The following is a 21,216-nucleotide window of genomic DNA, read 5'->3' as shown; positions in this document are numbered from 1 at the left end:
ACACATTTAGGCTTCGTGGGAGATATATAATATTCCAGCAGAAGATGGTTCGTACAGATCCACATTGTGATATAGCTTCCATACAACGGAACCTCCACTCGTCCGGAATTTTGAAGCATTTAGCCACCTTATCCCAGCAAAATGGTCGATGAAGCAAAATGAAACAATTCCACCAGGCTAATTTGAAGTTCCAATAGGGACTCAATCGGTCTACTTTTTCGGGTACCTCCCACACAAAAAGGAAAAGTTAGGTTTAGGACCTGCTCTCGAATCGCTTTGATTTTTGTTCTAACAACTTGTACTCACTGCCCTCCATACGACTGTACAAGTTGCATCAGGGGCAAGTCCATACTTCCTGAGAAAATAACCTAAAGGTTGCAAAAACCCCCTATGACACCGTGTGTAATGGTTGGAGCGCAGTATAACTCTCGAACGGATCTGCCGATTCGGTTCATAATTTGGCCTTTTGTTATATGTTGTCCAAACTTGGTTTAGGTTCGAAGATAAACCATATCGGTCCACTCCTTAAGGTATCTTCCCCACAAAAGTTCAGAAATGTTCGGAAAAATTGTGGCCACGATAACTCTTGAAGGGAGTGACCGATTTGGTCCATACTTTACACATCCTAATGTATTTACCAGATATAGATCAGGTTAGAATAGGGACTATATTTGTCCACTCCTTCGGGTACCTCCCACACAAAATTTAGGATAAATTCACTTTAAGACCTGCTCTCGAAAAACTTTGATTTCTGTTGAAGCAACTTGAATTTGCTGCCTCAATTAAGGACGGTAAAATTTTTTTTCAGAGGCAAGTTCGTACTTCTTTCGAAAACAGCCTGGAAATGATGAAAAACCCCTATGCCACCATATGTAGTGAATGGAGAGCACGATAACTCCCGAACCGATCAACCAATTTGGTCCAAACTTTGGATCTCCTAATATTAACTTCTAAAATTACCCATATAGGTCCTCTTCTTAGGGTACCTGTTCCACAAAATTTCAACGTTTGTGCCTAAGTGCAGTAAAGGCTCTGTCCGAAGATCGTTTGTAAATGTATACCGCTGGTGTTCGTTGTGGTCCTGTTTAGAACGATATTATGTTATCTGTGTTATCAAGTCCATGTCAAAAATGTATACGATTACCCACTGAAATGACTAGTGGGAGCGATATCTATCGAAAAGATAACTTAGTTATTATAAACTTAAAAATATGACATTTATAAAATATTTAAAAAGTAGTCTCTTCATTAAATTTTCAATATTGTACGGTCCAGATTTTTGCATATCTTTTAAAACTCAATGTTACAGTTTTTTTTTAATCCACAATGTCTTCTAAACTATTGGAATGTTAATTTGCACTTAAAACTGATGTTTTAATGGGCACAATTTTTTAAAATTTGTGATGTTTATAAATGTTTTGAAAATTCTCCATAATTTTATTTAAATTATTGTAGTACTATGTTTCGTGCAATTTGAAAATCTCGATTTTTTCCATCCCTGCTGACAAAATATGACCCACATTTTTTAATGGAATACAGTGGAGACATAAATATCCATGTTTTGTTAGTTTTTGGTTTGCTTGCATATTTGTTTATGTTTTCTTATTTTCTTTATTTATTTACTTATTTTTAGATATTGTCTCGCTTATTTGTAATGCCACCGGCATACCACACATGCTCTTCGATTATCTCGGCGAAGAGAACGATCTCCTAAAGATCAATCATCAAATGACTCTCAATGTTTTTCCTTCTCAACCGGTGCTGTCAAAAGCCTATGCTGACATTGTACAAAATTATGGCTGGAAAAAATTTACCATAGTCTATGATGAAGAAGATGGTGAGAGGAAAATTAAAAAAAAGAAAAATAAAAAATGTGAATATTAATTAATATTTTCCAAATGTTTTTTGGTTTTGTTGTTTATAGCTAGTGCTCCCTTTCGTTTACAAGATCTAATTCAACTAAGAGATTTGAATGAGAAAATTGTTCGTGTCCGCACATTTAAGAGAGGTGAAGATTATCGCATATTATGGAAAAGTATAAAAGGAGAAAGAAGAATTATTTTGGATTGTCCGCAGGATGTGTTGGTGGAGGTTCTTAATGCATCGATACCATTCGGTTTGACGGCACAATTTAATGTAAGTTCGAAGATATTTTCACTTCAACTCAACTAAGTATAAAGTATCGTGTCCCTCCTTTTGGTGAAATCACAATAGTAGTCCGGTCAAAATAGACATTGAAATAGCAAAAATTCCCACAAAGCTGAATTTTGGTGGAGAGCTAGGGTTTGCCATTAGAAGCAACGTCCTAAAAGTCCCCATCGATCCCATGTGTGCAAAAAAAAATTATTCGGGGTCAAAGGTCAAAATTTAAGGGTTTTTAGGTTTTCGGATTTATTTTTTGAAAACGGTTGATCTAATCATAAAGTGGCTAAAGTGAATATTGTAGACAGAAAAATTATCTACAAGTTTGACCCTTAGAATTTTTATCTTAGAAGGAACCATTCTTGAGATATAGCTGTTCTAAAAAACACATGATTTTTATGCACTTATAAGGGAAATATGCACATATTCAGACAAACCGGCTAAAATAAGCGAAGTAATCGGGTCTGTCCCCCAAAAATATATATATTTTCTTGAAGAGCGAAATCATAGCTATCTTCTAAAAGAAATTCCAACAAATTCGGAGTGTGTTTTGTAGAGTTATTCAATGTTAGAGTCATTTTATGCAAAAATAGCCCATTTAACCCACATGTATAATCGAAAGCCCAACGGGAACGACCCCAACGAAAACTCTCCGATTTTTTTCAAGTTTTGTCAGAAGGTAGGGTTTGTTGCGCTGATTACGGAAATGTATAATTTTCAACGACTGCGGATCCGGTTCGCCGGTTATTAGACCCGAAAGGTCAAATTTAAAAACGGGTTAGACCCGGTTATGCTGAATTGATTAAAGTGGATATCGTTTGAAAGCTTACGGAAGTATCTAACACATAGTGTCGCGGCTAATTTTTTATTTGACCTTTAGATCGAGATATCTCGAAAATGGTAAGTCTTTTTTAAGAATCATAAAGAGCAATTATTGAGTCTACAACTTTTACTTTAGCGAGCTTTTGCTTAGTATTACCGTTTTTGAGAAAAAGTAAAAAAACTGAATAATGCCTCCAAAAATGACCTTTGACCCCGAATAACTTGTTTTGCACACATGGGATCGATGGGGACTTTTAGGACGTTGCTTCTAATGGCCAACCCTAGCACTCCACCAAAATTCAGCTTTGTGGGAATTTTTGCTATTTCCCCCTTATTCGCATGTCTATTTTGACCGGACTATAGTCTATGGAATATATGAGGCGCTCAGCGCCAAAACGGCCTAACCCACATAGAAATGGTTCTGAGAAAAACGAAGTTTAAAGAAAACAAGTTTTTAAAATATTTTTATAATTTTTTTATTAATCATAAATACATATTAGTTGTAATATTTGTTTTAGGTTAATCATTAGGTATTAGTTTACATAGATAAAGACTGTTTTAATCAGTTAATAAAAAAATTGAAGTGGCTTAGGCCGTTTTGGCATCCATTTAAAAAAAATATATTGATAGGAACTGAGGGTTAGGCCATTTTGTCTCCACTTATTAAAACAAAAGTTATGCAGATGAATAATAAAAATAACTGTGAGCGTTTTAATTGATACATATTAATAAAAATTATTGGTCTTATTCCTGGATATCTTCATCTTCGGCTCTCGAATTTGTTTTTAAATTATTATAAAATGCATGATTTACCCTTTGAGTTTGTGTAAATCCTTAAACTTTGCAGCTTTAATGAATCTTCCTCCCGGATAAAGCGGTTCCAATTCAAAATTTACGTACTTGCTGGAGTTCCTTTTTGAAATATTAACTTTTTGAAATAAAACATTTATGTTATTTGAATATTTGTATTGAATTTTAAATGGCTTCGAATCGAAGCCTTTGGAATCGAAGGCACTGAATCTTAAGCCATTCAACTTTTGAAGTCTTGTCTTCGGAGATTTTTCTGTTTGATACTAGTTTCTCAATTGTGGATATGCTTTTTATTTCATCTGTCGTCATCTTTACCAAGTGACATGGTTCCCTTTTTGCCGTGAGGATTCCAAATCATCAGGCGTAAAAGTGCCTTATAATATTTTTTTCCTTTTCAATGAGACCAAAATCTTGATCGCATGGTAGGCATGAATGGCCAGACACTAAAAATTTGTGGTCTATCCGTTCTACACAGAAGGCCGAATTATTGACCATATATGTGCAAATAGTGTTCATTCTTATGTTACGATACATTATTAACTTTTTACATTCTACATTGACGCCAGGGCGTAAGTCAATTTATAACATAACCTTTGGTTTTTACTTACATATTCTTCTCGAAAATTTATTTTTATATTATTTTTCAAATATACTCCTGACTAAAACGTAACATGCGTTTTTTTATTTCCAGTATTCGAGTTTGCCTATGTGGCTTAGGCCATTTTGGCGTCCACATTTTTTCATACTTTCAGTAAAGGAAAAACAGTTTACGGCATGTAGAATAACATAGGGGATTTTTTTAGTATATATTACAAAAGGTTCCGGTTCGTCCAGCATAGTCAGTTTGATTTTTTTGAAAATGTGGGTTAGGCCGTTTTGGCGCTGAGCGCCTCATATAAGATAAATGATTAAAATTATTGACATATATTTAATTACCCCTAGGATGTTTGCTAATGGAAATTTGGTGTGATAATAAGGCTAAAACCTTGAAAATATCTAAAAACGAGTGATCTCTGGGGAAAGTTGTGTAGCCCCAGGGAAGACAATATACGAAATTTCAGCCACTTCGGCAAGATGTAGTCACATCATCTTGCCGAAAACCTGGAGGTACGGTTCTATGGGGTGCTATATCAAAACGTCGAAATATGTACCAATACCAAACATTTGAGGAGTAACATAAACTTTCGCACCAAGTTAATATATAAAAGAGGGTTTTCGGAAATTCGACGTATATTGTACGAAAAGCTACTAAATTTAGTACCAAAGTATATTTTTCAACGGATATAATTAGAATCTTGAAATTTGGTATGGAAATCAAAGTTGGGAAGTGGTGTTGATATAAAGAAGGGAAATTTGGAATTAAGACTGTTGGATTGAGATACTTATGTATGTGTACGAAAAGCACTGATAGATACTAAATTTAGTACAACTTGGATTTTGGTGAACCGATAGAGCTCGAAATCTCAAATTTGGAATTATGATTACTGTCGGAGTATAGGCTTGAGGCAATTTTGGAATATCGTACTTATGCATATGAAAAGTACTAAATGTTACTAAATTTGGTACAATTTGTATTATAGTGAACGGATAGAGCTGGAATCCTGAAATTTGTAATTAAGATTACTCTTGGAGTGAAGGATTGAGGTACAGAGGTCGTTTTTGAAATTCGTACTTATGTGTAAGAAAAGAGGTAAATGGTACCAAATTTGGTACAATTTGCCTTTTGAGGGAACAAATAGGACTGGAATTATCAAATTGGGAATAAAGATTACTGTTGTAGTTAAGGATTGAGATATGAAAGTAGTTTTGGAATCGTACCTTTGTGCAATAAATGGTACGAACTTGTGAAACATGTGAGAAAAAAACGTAACTCAGTGAAATCGGAGATCTATTGGCCGAAATTAAACTAAATATAACTAATTTTTCAGTTCGTTTTAAAAATTTGGACCCCAAAAAATGTCATGTATTTTTATACCCTCAGCCTTCAGGTTAGAAAGGGTATATCGCGAATATTGTCAATTATTTCATATTCCATTTCAGAAAAAGGATAATTTTTTTTCGCGCTACATCAACGATTTTTGATATGTAGGTTAAGAAAATAATTCCCAGTACGAATCCGGTCGCGAGCCAATTTTTGGTTGTTGCGGACAAAAGTTATGGCGCTTTTATTTCGCTTTTTAAGAAAGAAAATATTATAAAAACGCTAATTATTTTAATGAGCACAATTGTTACAAAAAAGTTCTCTCGAAGTGACTTCAGCGAGTAGATTGCATAATACCCGCAAAATGTTACACAGAATTCGCGGAATGTACATAAAATTTATAAATTATTGAATATAATAATAATTGTTCCACAAACATCCCAGATGGGACAAGGGAGACTTCTCTCATATCAATGAGTGCACGCCGATTCATATTGGCTCAATGATATGGGACCTACTTTTTATTGCCGAGTCCGAACGGCGTGTCTTACGACACCACTTGTAGAGAAGTTTTTCATGGCTTAAATACTCAGGAAATGTCGCCAGCATTACTGAGGGGGAGTTTTGCCACCGTTGAAAATTTGATGTTGCTTGGCCTGGGATTCGAACCGCAGACCTTCTGGGTGCAAGGCGGACGTGCTAACCATTGCACCACGGTGGCCCCGAAATTATTGAATATAAGTCAACTTTTTTTCAAAATTAAGGCCCATTTAGTGGTCATAAAATTAGATAAAATTTATAATAAATACAACAAAAAACTCATATAATATTTTCAAAACAGACGACAAAATTCCGCCAAATTTACTGTCAACAATAGAAGCATATAACTACAACTTTCATACGAAGATTTTAAAACTTCTAATACAACAAAAACATAAAGAACTCCACAATAACAAAACTAAGCTTTCGATAATAAGAGAAAAACTACAAAAAGAAATGGACGAACATGACTTCAAAGTATACATAGAGAGCGAAAATAGCTTACGTAGGTACTATGACAACAATAACAAGACTAGAAACATCAACAAATATCAAGCACTAAAAGAGAATCAAAAAGCAGCACTCAACATACAACAACACAACGAATGGTTCACCAACAACACTAACGCCAACATACCTAACGACGTGCAGTGGTTACTGTCTATGGGGCCAAAATATGCTCTACCAACAACAAAAACATCTTTCCCCTTACTAAATGTTATTGCAGAAAGTGAGGACTGCATTCAAACGTTGGACAACAAAGAAGATCAAGAAAATGCGAGAGTGAAGTTAGTCTCTCTTATTGACGACCATTTAACACATACCAAATTGACTACAAGAGATAAATTAATACTTGACACAGTGGGTAGAACAAAACAATTTGTGAAAGATAATAAGAATATTTTGATATTAAATGCGGATAAAGGAGGTAAGACTGTGGCCATGTACAAAAACGAATATGAGACTAAAATGAAAGATATACTACGAGACATGTGCACCTACAAAAGATTAAAGCGGGATCCAACAACTTCATTACAAAATAAGAACAATAAATTGGTAGATAAATTATTTCAATTGAATATAATAAGCGCTATGGACAAAAATAAAATGACGACGAACACATCAATTGCTCCTCGAATTTACGGCCTTCCCAAGATCCACAAAGAGGGAACACCGCTTCGACCTATTTGTTCATCCATAAATTCACCTGTATACGGACTATCCAAATATATTGTAAACATTTTAAAACACTTAACGAAGAACTCAATATACAATATCAAAGATGCAGTAGATCTCAAAATGAAAATTGGCAATACAAAGATTAACGATGACGAAATTTTATTATCATTCGACGTAATTTCTTTATTCCCCAGTGTCCCAATAAACTTAGCTTTAAAGACAATAAATGATAAATGGGATATAATTAAAGACTATACCAAAATGCCACAAGCATTATTCATTGATATACTGACACTATGCATTAAGGACTCTAGATATTTCGTTTTTGATGACAAGGTGTACGAACAAAGAAAAGGACTTCCTATGGGATCACCAGCGTCACCGATAATTGCAGATATAGTAATGGAAGAATTACTGTACGCCACGATGGAAAAATTGACGACGAAACCAAAATTACTAACCAAGTACTTGGATGACATTTTCTGTATAGCAAATAAAGCAGAGATCGAAAATATCTCAAAAACATTAAACTCGTTTGACAAAAACATACAGTTCACTTATGAGCTTGAAGAAAACAATAAACTCCCATATTTAGACGCTGTGATAATTCGACAAGGCAACGCTATAACATTAGATTGGTACCAAAAACCAACTGCATCTGGACGATTGATTAATTTCCATTCAAAACACCCTAGACGTATGAAAATAAACACGGCCACAAACTTCATTAATAGAGTTCTAAATATAAGTGATCAACAATTTCATGACGCCAATGAGATAAAAATACGCCAAATACTATCCAAAAATGAATTTCCAAAGAAGACTATAGATGACCTAATAAATCATGCTAAAACGAACAATAACAAGAAGGAAAGGGAAAATGAAAAGTCATACAAGTCCGTTACATATATTCCTGGATTTTCTGAGAGGCTCTGTAACTCAAATATTTATAATAGAGACAACTACCAACTAGCTTTAAGAACTAATAACAATGTCAACAGTATGTTTAGCAAAACAAAAAGTAAGACTAAAAAGGAAGATAGGTGCAATTTAGTATATAGGATAACTTGTAATGGAGACGACGCCAACATATGCCAAAAGGTATATGTTGGCACAACTAAAACCAAACTTAAAACACGACTCTCTGGACACAAATCAGATCAAAAGATGGACAAGCCTATTGAACAAAAAACAGCTTTAGGGGCCCACTGTATGAAAACGGGACACAAACCAGATTTTAAAAACGTTGACATTCTTGCACATGAAAATAATTACAAAAGACGATATACTCTAGAGATGCTTCATATTATTAACACTCCCACGGACAAAAGAATTAATTATAAAACTGACACAGACCACTGTGCACATATGTATAGAAACATAGTTCATAAGTACCGACAAAAAGCTTAGTTGACGTTGACATTAGAAAGACAACAGTCGCTCTTCTTCCATAAATAAATGTAAATAAAATATTTTTGTGTTACATTTGTATTTTATAATTTGTAATAATAAAATTGTGTTTTTAATAATAGATCCCTGAGGATGATTGTCGAAGACAATTGAAATATTGGAAATAAAATTTAATCAAACAAAATAAAACAACAATCTTTTTAATGACCTTCAGCCAAACTATCGCCAAACAAAAGTAATTATCAAAATCATTTTGTCCGCATGTGATTTTCATGTACAGCAAGACCATATCTGTTAATTTGTATATATTTTTCGAAATTTAATTTGAAGGCTAAGATGTAGCGTCAGCTGCATCTTAGCATTAAAATACCTATAAAATATCGCTAATTTGCGCAAAGTGCACACAATTTTTGTCCGCATCCGATTTCAATGTCCACCATGAAAATCTACATCGATATATATCTATTTCAAGGCGATCAATTAAGAACCGTGGATGTAGCATCACACACCATTTTTTGGGATAAAATGAATGTAGCTCCCTTATCAGTGAAATTATCAAAACTCTGTTTCCGCTAAAACGAAGATGCTGTATTAGTTGTTTTATTGCAGTGGAAACGAACCGCAGAAAACGCGATAAAGTACGCAATATTTCTAAAAACAATTTTAGGTGATTTTTCTACTTTGGACTTTCTTGTAACTCGCGTTTTAGTGGATGGATTTTCACGGGGAATGATTTGTTAGATCCGGAACGTAAAAAACTAAAATGTGCAATCATGTGCGAGGAAATCGAATGACAATTGTAAAAAGTAGGCCCGAAAAATATGATTTTTAGAAAAATGTTCGCACAAAATTTCCGTATTTGGATGCAGATTTCTATGAAGCTGTGTAGACTACACTCACGACACATATATCAAATAACTCAGAATCGCGAGTTCTACAATCCTAAATACGATTATTTGTAAAACCTGGTTGCGGAATGAAATTAGAAGAAAATGTCAAAAAACACTGTAAAACTGGCTTCAAAATGTCAGCATCATTTAATGGTAGAAGCAGTTCAAATTTTGAAAAGTAATACATAAGTGAGATGATCCTTATTTAGTTTGCTTCTACTTTTACTTCTGAAATGGAAATAGAGGTCAAACAACCCATTTTAATTTATATGCATTTTAAAATACGTGTAAATTACATAATTATCAAAATCATTTTGTCCGCATGTGATTTTCATGTACAACAAGACCATATCTATTAAGTTGTATATATTTTTCGAAATATAATTTGGACGCTAAGATGTAGCATCGGCTGCATCTTAGCATTAAAAAACCTATAAAATATCGCTAATTTGCGCAAAGTGCATACAATTTTTGTCCGCATCCGATTTCAGTGTCCACCATGAAAATCTACATCGATATATCGCTCATTTACTCAAAGAGTGACACATCTCGAAAAATCAAGTATCGAGAAAAATGCCTTTTAAGTTGGCGATTGAGATTTGACTTAACAAGATAAAAAGACGATTACAATAAAACTAAAATAACTACTTGGACCATATTTTGCAACCAGATGGCCAGATATCAGTGCTAAATTTCTGTGCATAATCAAGCACGATTTGAAGAGTTTTAGTGCTTCATAAACTCAAAAAACTTTTGTGTTGAATTATGCGAAACTCGTAGTAAATGAGCTGTAACTCATCGAGTTTTGGAGATATCAGCATGAACATTAGACACAAGATAAAGTAGAAGTCGTAGAAAAAATAGAAATTGCTAACTCAGAAAACGCATTTTTTTTGCGTTCTGTCACTCTTTGAGTAAATGAGCGATATATCTATTTCAAGGCGATCAATAAAGAACCGTGGATGTAGCATCACACACTATTTTTTGGGATAAAATGAATGTAGCTTCCTTATCAGTGAAGTTTTCAAATCTCTGTTTCCGCTAAAACGAAGATGCTGCACTAGTTTTTTCACTGCAGTGGAAACGATTCGCAGAAAACGCGATAAAATACGAGATATTTTTAAAAACAATTTTAGGTGATTTTTCTACTTTGGAATTTCTCATAACTCGCGTTTTAGTAGATGGATTTTGACGAGGAATGATTTATTGGATCCGTAACGTAAAAAACTAAAATTTGCGAGTACGAGGTATTCAAGAAACAATTGCAAATATTAGACCCGAAAAATATGATTTTTAGAAAAATGTTCGCAAAAAATTTCCACATTTGGATTATCTTTTAAGGCCAATATTTTTTGCCACGTCCTAAAACATTTAATTTTATCCAAAAATATTTAATTTGTATAATATACAATCACAAGTCGCGTGTTCTAAAAGATAAACCTTGGCTTCAGCTATGTTAAATTTTCAAAAATATTGGTGATATACACTTTGATACGACCAAAAATGTGCCTCATCGAATTTGGAGTCGATTTAGCCATGTCTGTCCGTCTGTCTGTCTGTCTGGCAGGTGCGCACGATAACTCTCGGAACGGATATACTGAATCGAACCAAATTTTGGTTATCGTAATATTTTGTCCAAACTTAGTTTAAGTTCGAAAATGGGCCATGTCGGTCCACTCGTTCGGGTACCTTCCGCACAAAAGTTCAAAATGTGTCTGTAAAATGGTGTGAACGATAACTCTCGAAGAGAGCAATCGATTTGGTTCAAACTTTCCACTTCGTATTATTCCTTCTAGATATAGATCGGGTTCGAATATGGAGTATATTGGTCCACTACTTCGGGTACCTCCCACACAAAATTCGTTTAAAGTGAAGTTTAAGAGCTCCTCTCGGATCGTTTTGAAATTTGTTTCAGTAAGTTGTCCTTGAGGCTCCCTTTACGACGGTACAATTTTTTGCGCAAGTCCATACTTCCTGAGATATTGGATTAAAAGTTTCAAGAAACCCTAACGGCACCAACCAAAATGGCAAATCCGCAAGAAATTCTCGCAGGGAGTTTCTGATTGGTGCAGACTTTGCACATCATATTATTTCATCCAGTCAAGTATCAAGTTGGAATATGGACTACATCGGTCCACTTCTTTGGGTATCTTCCACACAAAATTCGGATAAAGTGAAGTTTAAGATGTTAGGTTGTTCTAGCGGCCTCATTTTCAACGGTAGAATCTTTTTCCGGAGTAAGTCAATACTTCCAAAGTATTCTCCTTTCCTGCATTGACATTTAAATTGCCTAGAATTATTTAAATGCCAAAGGCAGGACAATGGTCATATGTTTCTTTAAAGCGCCCATAAAATATATCTTTGATATATTCGTCCTTGTCTTCAGTGGTGGCATGAGCACAAAGACATATTTTGCTTTCATCAGAATTGTAGCAGGTCTTTCATTCACTGGTGTGAAGCTGCATTCCAGATGGTTTAACCTCCGACCAACCACAAATCCGCAACCAAACTCATTTCTTGGCGTGGAGACATCCAGGTGCCCCTATAAATGTTGAGATGCTTAAATCTGGTACTGCTAACTCCCATGCCGCTGCGAAGTCTATAAGCCTCATTCCATTGTCAGATGTTTCATTGTGGAATTTCAGGTGCAGGGGGCGTCAATTTTAAAGGGTTTTTCCTTTTCTTTTTTTCATAGTACGAAGTTTTTGGAGGTGTGTGTGATTATCGGTTAACTCACTACCTTTAACAGATGTTCAAAGCAGCCCCCAAACGGGTCTGGGCCAGGGCTGCCATATTATTCTTATGGAAAATCGTCAAAATGACGATTTTTAAAATTAAAATCGTCAAATTTATTTTACAAAATCGTCAAAAATTGAAATGGTAATATTAAGTTATATTTAAATATATTTTTAATTAAAATAAACATTAAATGGCTATTCGAGTTAGTAAACATATTTTTACTTCAAATCAGTATTAAATGATTAATTAAACGATTTTGTAAATAAATATTTGAGTTAACATTCTTAACAAGTCGTGTTTAATCAATGTGTCAAACAATTTATTTTGTTAAGTGTACTCTACATTGAATCCTTATGAAAAGAATTTCGATACATATTTCGTCTTGTGAAGATTTACTTGGCTGAAAACACGTTTAACATTTGCTGGCGAATCTGGAAATACCTATCATTATTTTCTTTAAAAATTTTGTTATTATAGGAAAAACATATGAACCATCAACACGTTTCAAATCATATATTAAAATGCGAAATAAATCCGTTTCATTATTTTCAAACATTTCCTCAAAATCCAAAAGCTTTAGTTCACGAAATTCTGAATCCAATTTTTGCTTTTACTTCTTGTTGACAAAATGTGAAAGTTCGTTAAGGAGGTCGAAAAATTAATAAAACTATTTTCAAAATCAAATCTATTAAACTTTTAAAATTTCTGCATAAAGCTCAATATAACGCCCAGAACAAAATCTACTATTGTTGAAATGTTGACTTTTTGTTCCTTTATAAATTTACCAAAAAATAGGAGATTGTTGCAGGCTCTGTAGCTGTGCAATTATATATTTTGCTTGTTTTCATTGAAATCACTTTGGTTCTAGTTAAAAATTCCTTTGCATACATATGTACCCAAACATATCGTAACCATTGATGAAATCTGATACATAAAGCTAAAATACATGTTCTGGCAAAATTTCAAGCTTCTACGTTCAAAAATAACGATTATTGTGATTATTTTTAACAGTTAATTATACCCTACACCACTATGTGGGGAGGGTATTATAAGTTGGTTTTGGCCAAAAAGTTTGTAACCCATCGAAATAATGGTCGTAGACCCATACTTATATATACCAAAATGAATGTCTCGACGAGCTGAGTCGATCTGGCTATGTGTGTCCGTCAGTCCGTCCGTCCGTCTGTCCATCTAAACCTTGTAATCACGCTACAGGTCGCATTTTTGATCGGATCGTCACCAAATTTTTGGTGTTGATGAGGGCCCGGGGGGGAAGAAGCCTATTGATTTTGGTGATGGTCGGATAATATACAGGGGTCGGAATGGGCAAAAAACTTATTTGGGAAAAAAGTCAACGTTTTATTTCAAAGCGAATATCTCTGCATCTATTCGGGGTATATCAAAAGCAAAACCTGCTAATGAAAGTAGAAAATATCACCTTTACAACGATGTACAGTAGGTTGTCGTAGGTGGTCAAACAACGAAGAAATCGCAATACTTGCAAATACAACCCAACTTTTTATTTTTGCGATTTGAGTTATAATGACGAATATCACAGCTTTGGTTAGGAATCTTCCAAAAGCAAAGCCTGACTATGAAAGAAGAACATTCCACCTTTACAATGATTCAAAGCTGGTTGGCGTAGGTGGAAAAATAACGGAGATATGGCAATAGTCGGTAATACTTCCCATTTTTCAATTTTTTTTTTTCAAAATCAGGCTACAAGTCGCAATTTCGATCGGATCGTCACGAAATTTTGGGAGTTAATGTGGTTCCCACAGAGGAAGAAGCCTATTGATTTTGATGATGGTCGGATAATATTCAGGGGTCGGAATTTTTCAAAAACTTATTTGGCGAAAAGGTCAACGTTTTATTTCAAAGCCAATAGCTCTGTTTCTTTAAGAGGTATATCAAAAGCAAAACCTGGCAAGGAAAGTAGAAAATATCACCTTTACAACGATGAACAGTAGACTGTCGTAGACGGTCAAATAACAGAGTTATCGCAATAGTCGTTAATGCATCCCATTTTCCAATTTTTTTGTAATCACGCTACAGTTCGCAATTTTGATCGGATCGTCACGAATTTGGGAATTGATGCGAGTCCCACAGAGGAAGAAACCTATTAAGTTTGGTGATGGTCGGGTAATATTCAGGAGTCGGAATAAGCAATAAGCTAATGTGGAGAAAAGTCAAAGTTTTTTTCTTATGCGAAATCTCCGCTTCTGGTAGGAGTATTCCAAAAAGGAAGCCCGCCAATGGTAGAAGAAAAGATCTCCTTTATATTGATGCAAAGTATGTTGGCGTAAGTGGGCAAACAACCGAGATATCGCAAAAGTCAGTAATATATCAATTTTTAATTTTTTGTAATCACGCTACCGGTTGGAATTTTGATCGTATAGTCACGAGATTTTGGGGGTAGATGCGGGCCCCACAGAGGAAGAAGCCTTTTGATTGTGGTGATAGTCGGATAATATTTAGGGGTCGGAATGGGGAAAAACTCATGTGGAGACAAATTCAAAGTTTTATTCTTTGTGAATATATCGGCTTCTAGTAGGGGTATTCCAACGCAAAGCCTGTCAATAGAAGAAGAAAATAACCTTTAAATCGGTGTAAAATAGGTTAGAGAAGGTGGCCAAACAAGGGAGATACCACAATGCATCCAATTCTTCCATTTTTTGCAGGTCGCAATTTTGATGGTATTCGCATTATATTCCCTAAAGAAAATGTTTACCAGTGAAAAGCTTATGCACAGGGATAGTGGTGTAGGGTAACGCATGGTCGGCCCCGTCCCGGCTATAGCCTTTGCTCACTTGTTTTTAAAATCAACTAAGTTTTTACAAACTAAAATTTTACAACATTTTTATGACTGCATTAGCAAAATATCCAATAATCGTCATTTTTTGGGTAAAAATCGTCAAATCGTCATTTATCAATTTTTGACCAAAAAATCGTCAAAATGACGATAAATCGTCAAATCTGGCAGCCGTGGTCAGGGCTGTTGCATGGTATATTTCATCCCCTATGCCTTTACACATAGACAAAATAAAAAATAATTAAACAAACTTCAGCTACAGTGTTTTATTTATAAATGTACTAAAAGCTAGAAAATAATTTTTCGCTTAGCATCAAGTAGTAAATTCTTCTCTCAAATAAAACGCTTGCCATTTAATTTTATCACAAGTTTTAATTTGAATGCAAGCGTTTTATTTGAGAGATTCCATCATAAAGAAGAATTTACTACTTGATGCTAAGCGAAAAAATATTTTCTAGCCTTTAATGCATTTATAAATAAGACACTGTAGCTTAATTTTTATACTCTCCACCATAATATGGAGGGTATAATTAAATTTGTCATTCCATTTGTAACACATCGAAATATTTATCGGAGACCCTATAAAGTATGTATATTCTTGATCAGGGTAAAATTCGTTCGTCTGTTGAAATCAAGATACAGCTCGCAATACATATTTAACTAGCAAATGCCCGCTACTTCGTATGCGGAAAGGGCATAAAATATATATGAACAATATTTAATAATCCATTTTTAATACCATCATTTAATTGATTTAATTCCTTTAATTCCAAAAAAACATATCTGCCGTATCGCACCCCTACACAGCTTCCATATTTTTTATTTCGGATTTCCAAAACTACGACCTCATATCACAGATATACATATCATATTGCAAATTTCAGACTTGACTTCTGGTTTTACTCCTTCACTAACACAGCATTCCCTCCCAATACGAATTTCCAAACACTAAATTTTATTTCACCCCTTCAACAACAATAGCGCGCATTCACAATTCAAGGTTGTAGCTTCAGCAGTTTCGCCAAGAACCCGAATAGGTTCGTAAAATTTTCGGAATGTACTTTTTAGTTGCGTTGGATATATCCAAAGCTTTTAATTCGATTTCATACAATAACTTGATAAATAAACTCAAAAGCAAGTTTGATTTTTCTTATTCAGCCTGCAAAATGATAATGTCGTATGTTAGTGGAAGAACCCAATATGTTGAGATGAACGGAGTTAGATCTAGGACTGTCTCACTATCTTCAGGGGTACCACAAGGGTCGATTTTTATTTTTATTTTTATTTTTATTCTTTACCTAAATGACCTCTCTGAATGTATTGATCTTAATATTTGTTCATTGTTTGTATTTGCTGATGATGTGCTGTTGCTATTTAGGGCTCAAACTAATTGTATCGGTTACTTGGAGAGTACAATGAACTGTTGTTTAGATGACAAAATAAGATGGACTCGATCTAACTTGTTACAAATTAACCCGCTGAAAACGAAAATTATGTTGTTTGGTTCTCACGTTCAAGATATTGACATTTCTATTGAGGGTTCAAGAGTTGATGTTGTGGATAAATATAGGTGTTTGGGAGTTATTTTGGACAATAGGTTAGATTTTGGATTCAATATTGACGGTATACACAGAAGAATCTATTTGATTTTGCGTAAATTGTACTCCACTAGTATTTATTTGCCTCAATGGGTTAGGGCGAAACTTGCCCATGCACTGATGATGCCGCATATATTATATGCTTTAGAAGTTATATCTGGAACATCAGTAGGTAATTTTACTAAACTACAGCATATTATGAATACGATTGCTAGGTTTGTTTATAATGTTAATAATCGTGAACATATATCCCAGTTTGTTCTTGACTTTTTAGGCTCTTCGTGGAGTGATTATGTTAATATAAGAAATATGTTATATTTTTACAAGTTTATTAAAACGGGTGCACCTAGATCGTTGTGTACATTATTTACATTCTTTTCAAGTAGAAACCCACAGATCACCATCCCTCTAATTCATAACTCCGTGTTTGAAGATTCATATGTTGTACGCGTGGCAAGATGTTGGAACTACCTCCCTTTAGTTTTGCGTTTATTTTCACATTCGAATAATGCATTTCGGTTAAAACTTCGTCATCATTTGTATTATTTGTCGGAGAGGAGAGGATTAGTCTAACCATTGCTCTGTTTCCTTACCAGTAACGCTATGCAGTTATTTAAGTTACATATATGTATCATGAATGATTTGTAAGTTTTTTTTTCACGGAAACGCACAATTCTTATGTTTTAGGCTACTACATATGTTGCTAATGGACAATGTAACTTTCTTTTAATAATTTATCCTATATTTAAAGTAAATAAGGCTGGCTCCCCAGGCTCATGGAAATATTTGAATTATCAGAAATATTACAAAGCTATGTAATACATTTATTAGGCCAAGAAGACTTTTGTGTTGCAAGTGAAGAAATAAATAAATAAATAAATAAATAAATAAATAAATAAATAAATAAATAAATAAATAAATAAATAAATAAATAAATAAATAAATAAATAAATAAATAAATAAATAAATAAATAAATAAATAAATAAATAAATAAATAAATAAATAAATAAATAAATAAATAAATAAATAAATAAATAAATAAATAAATAAATAAATAAATAAATAAATAAATAAATAAATAAATAAATAAATAAATAAATAAATAAATAAATAAATAAATAAATAAATAAATAAATAAATAAATAAATAAATAAATAAATAAATAAATAAATAAATAAATAAATAAATAAATAAATAAATAAATAAATAAATAAATAAATAAATAAATAAATAAATAAATAAATAAATAAATAAATAAATAAATAAATAAATAAATAAATAAATAAATAAATAAATAAATAAATAAATAAATAAATAAATAAATAAATAAATAAATAAATAAATAAATAAATAAATAAATAAATAAATAAATAAATAAATAAATAAATAAATAAATAAATAAATAAATAAATAAATAAATAAATAAATAAATAAATAAATAAATAAATAAATAAATAAATAAATAAATAAATAAATAAATAAATAAATAAATAAATAAATAAATAAATAAATAAATAAATAAATAAATAAATAAATAAATAAATAAATAAATAAATAAATAAATAAATAAATAAATAAATAAATAAATAAATAAATAAATAAATAAATAAATAAATAAATAAATAAATAAATAAATAAATAAATAAATAAATAAATAAATAAATAAATAAATAAAATATACCCCCATATAACGGTACCCCCTCGACTTAGTGTGTTTTAAAAATAGAACAAATCTATACTGTCCAATTTGCTTTACATTTGGACCTTGAATACTCAGAGGATAAAAAAGCTTAAAAAATCTACTTCAGTCCACTTTTATTAGAAGAGATATTTTGAAGACTTAGAGTATTTTGAAGGTTTTATGCACATTTTCCAACCGAAATTCAGAACTTGTGACATGAAAGGTTAGAAAAAAACTATTTTAAAAAAATTGTACTTAATGTGCACGGGTGTGTCAACCATATAACGGTAAATTTTTTGATGCATTTCAATTTAGGCCTTGTAGTGGTATTTCTCACTTAAACTGTTTACACAATACCAAAATGGTTTTGGTACCAACATGTTACCAAACTGTTAATACACATAATTAAACGTTTCAAAACTTACTTCCTTATATTTAACATATATCCCAACCGCAATGCACTTTCCCAGCTTTATATATTCCCCTAAAACCAATCATAGTACTATTTAGTACTTTTTGTATAAATAAGTACGAATTTTCAAAACCTCCTCCCTACATCCACTCTAAACAACAATTGCTAATCTAATACCGAATTTCAAATTTAAAAATTGCAGTTCTACCCCTTTACAGAATCACAAATTGTACAAAATTCTGTACCGTGTAGCAAATACCAAAAGGTACCAAATTTTGTACCATTTACCACTTTTCGTACACGACTTTCCAAAAACTACTTTCATACCTCAGTTCTTTCCGTTCACCTAAATCCAAATTATAGCCAATGTAGTTTCATTTAGCACTTTTCCATAAGTACGAATTTTCAAAGTAACCGCAATCCTACACTCCAACAGTAATCTGTTCACACAAATACAAATTGTACTAAATTTAGCACCATTTAATACGCTTCGTACACTAATAGTTCGAATTTCCAACAACCTTTATTTTTTACTCTCCATCAATGACCCCTCATTCCAAATTTCAGGATTCCAGCTCTATCCGATCACCCGAATCCAAATTGTACCAAATTTAGTTCTTTTGTTAATCTCCATCAGTAACCTTCATTCCAAATTTCAGGATTCCAGGTCAATCCGTTCACCCCATTCAAATTGTCCTAAATTTAGTACTTTTCGTACACTAATAGGTCGACTTTCCAAAAACCTTTCATTGTTACACTTCATCAGTGACCTTCATTCCAAATTTCAGTATTCCAGCTCTATCCGTTCACCCAAATCCAAATTGTACTAAATTTAGTACTTTCGTGCACTTACAGTTCGAATTTTCATAAACTTTTCTTTGTTACTCTCCATTAGTGACCCTCATTCCAGATTTCAAGATTACAGCTCAATCCGTTCACCCAAATCGAAATTGTACTAAATTTAGTATCATTTGGTACTTTCTGTGCGCTTATAGTTAAAATTTTCTAAAACCTTTCTGTGTTACTCTCCATCAGTGACTCCCATTCCAAACTTCAGAATTCCAGCTCTATCCGTTCACCCAAATCCAAATTGTACTAAATTTAGTACCATTTAGTACTTTTCGTACCCTTATAGTTTGAATTTCCAAAACCTTTCATTGTTACTCTTCATCAGTGACTCCCACTTCAAAATTCAGGATTCCATCTCTATCCGTTCACCCAAATCGAAATTGTACTAAATTTAGTACCATTTGGTACTTTCTGTACGCTTATAGTTAGAATTTTCTAAAACCTTTCTGTGTTACTCTCCATCAGTGACTCCTATTCAAAATTTCAGGATTCGAGCTCTATCCGTTCACCCAAATCAAAATTGTACTAAATTTAGTACCATTTAATACTTTTCGCACTCTTATAGTTCGGATATCCAAAAACCTTTCATCGTTACTCTTCATCAGTGACTCTCATTTTAAATTTCAGGATTCCATCTCTCTCCGTTCACCGAAGTCCAAATTGTACTAAATTTAGTACCATTTAGTACTTTTCGTACCCTTATAGTTCGAATTTCCAAAAACCTTTCATTGTTACTCTTCATCAGTGACTCTCACTTCAAATTTCAGGATTCTATCTCTATCCGTTCACCCAAATCAAAATTGTACTAAATTTAGTACCATTTGGTACTTTCTGTGCGTTTATAGTTATAATTTTCTAAAACCTTTCTTCGTTACTCTGCATCAGTGACTCCCATTCAAATTTCAGGATTCCAGCTCTATCCGTTCACCCAAATCCAAATTTTACCAAATTTAGTACCATTTAGCACTTTTCGTACCCTTATAGTTCGGATATCCAAAAACCTTTCATCTTTACTCTGCGTCAGTGACTCCCATTCAAATTTCAGGATTCCAGCTCCATCCGCTCACCCAAATCCAAATTGTACCAAATTTAGTACCATTTAGTACTTTTCCTACCCTTATAGTTCGGATATCCAAAAACCTTTCATCGTTACTCTTCATCAGTGACTCTCATTTTAAATTTCAGGATTCCATCTCTATCCGTTCACCGAAGTCCAAATTGTACTAAATTTAGTACCACTTAGTACTTTTCGTACCCTTATAGTTCGAGTTTTCAAAAACCTTTCATCGTTACTCTTCATCAGTGATCCTCATTCCAAATTTCAGGATTCCAGCTCTATCCGTTCACCCAAATCCAAATTGTACTAAATTTAGTACCATTTAGTACTTTTCGTACACTAATTGGTCGAAT

General features: G+C 33.0%; 1 protein-coding gene across 1 annotated transcript in view; it reads left to right on the top strand.

The window, feature by feature from the left end:
- Positions 1–21,216, top strand: part of LOC141400141 (glutamate receptor ionotropic, kainate 2-like) — a 56,446-nt gene that overhangs the window by 16,992 nt on the left and 18,238 nt on the right. The window contains exons 4-5 of the mRNA XM_073979590.1: positions 1,634–1,837; positions 1,925–2,136. Coding sequence (XP_073835691.1) covers positions 1,634–1,837; positions 1,925–2,136 — 416 coding nt within the window. The remainder of the gene's footprint in view (positions 1–1,633; positions 1,838–1,924; positions 2,137–21,216) is intronic.

Source organism: Musca autumnalis, unplaced genomic scaffold, assembly GCF_047663935.1.
Source record: "Musca autumnalis isolate F117 unplaced genomic scaffold, ASM4766393v1 scaffold_3, whole genome shotgun sequence".
Lineage (NCBI taxonomy): Eukaryota > Metazoa > Arthropoda > Insecta > Diptera > Muscidae > Musca > Musca autumnalis.
Note: the sequence above shows the minus strand (reverse complement) of the source record. Positions and strands in the feature narration are given on the sequence as shown.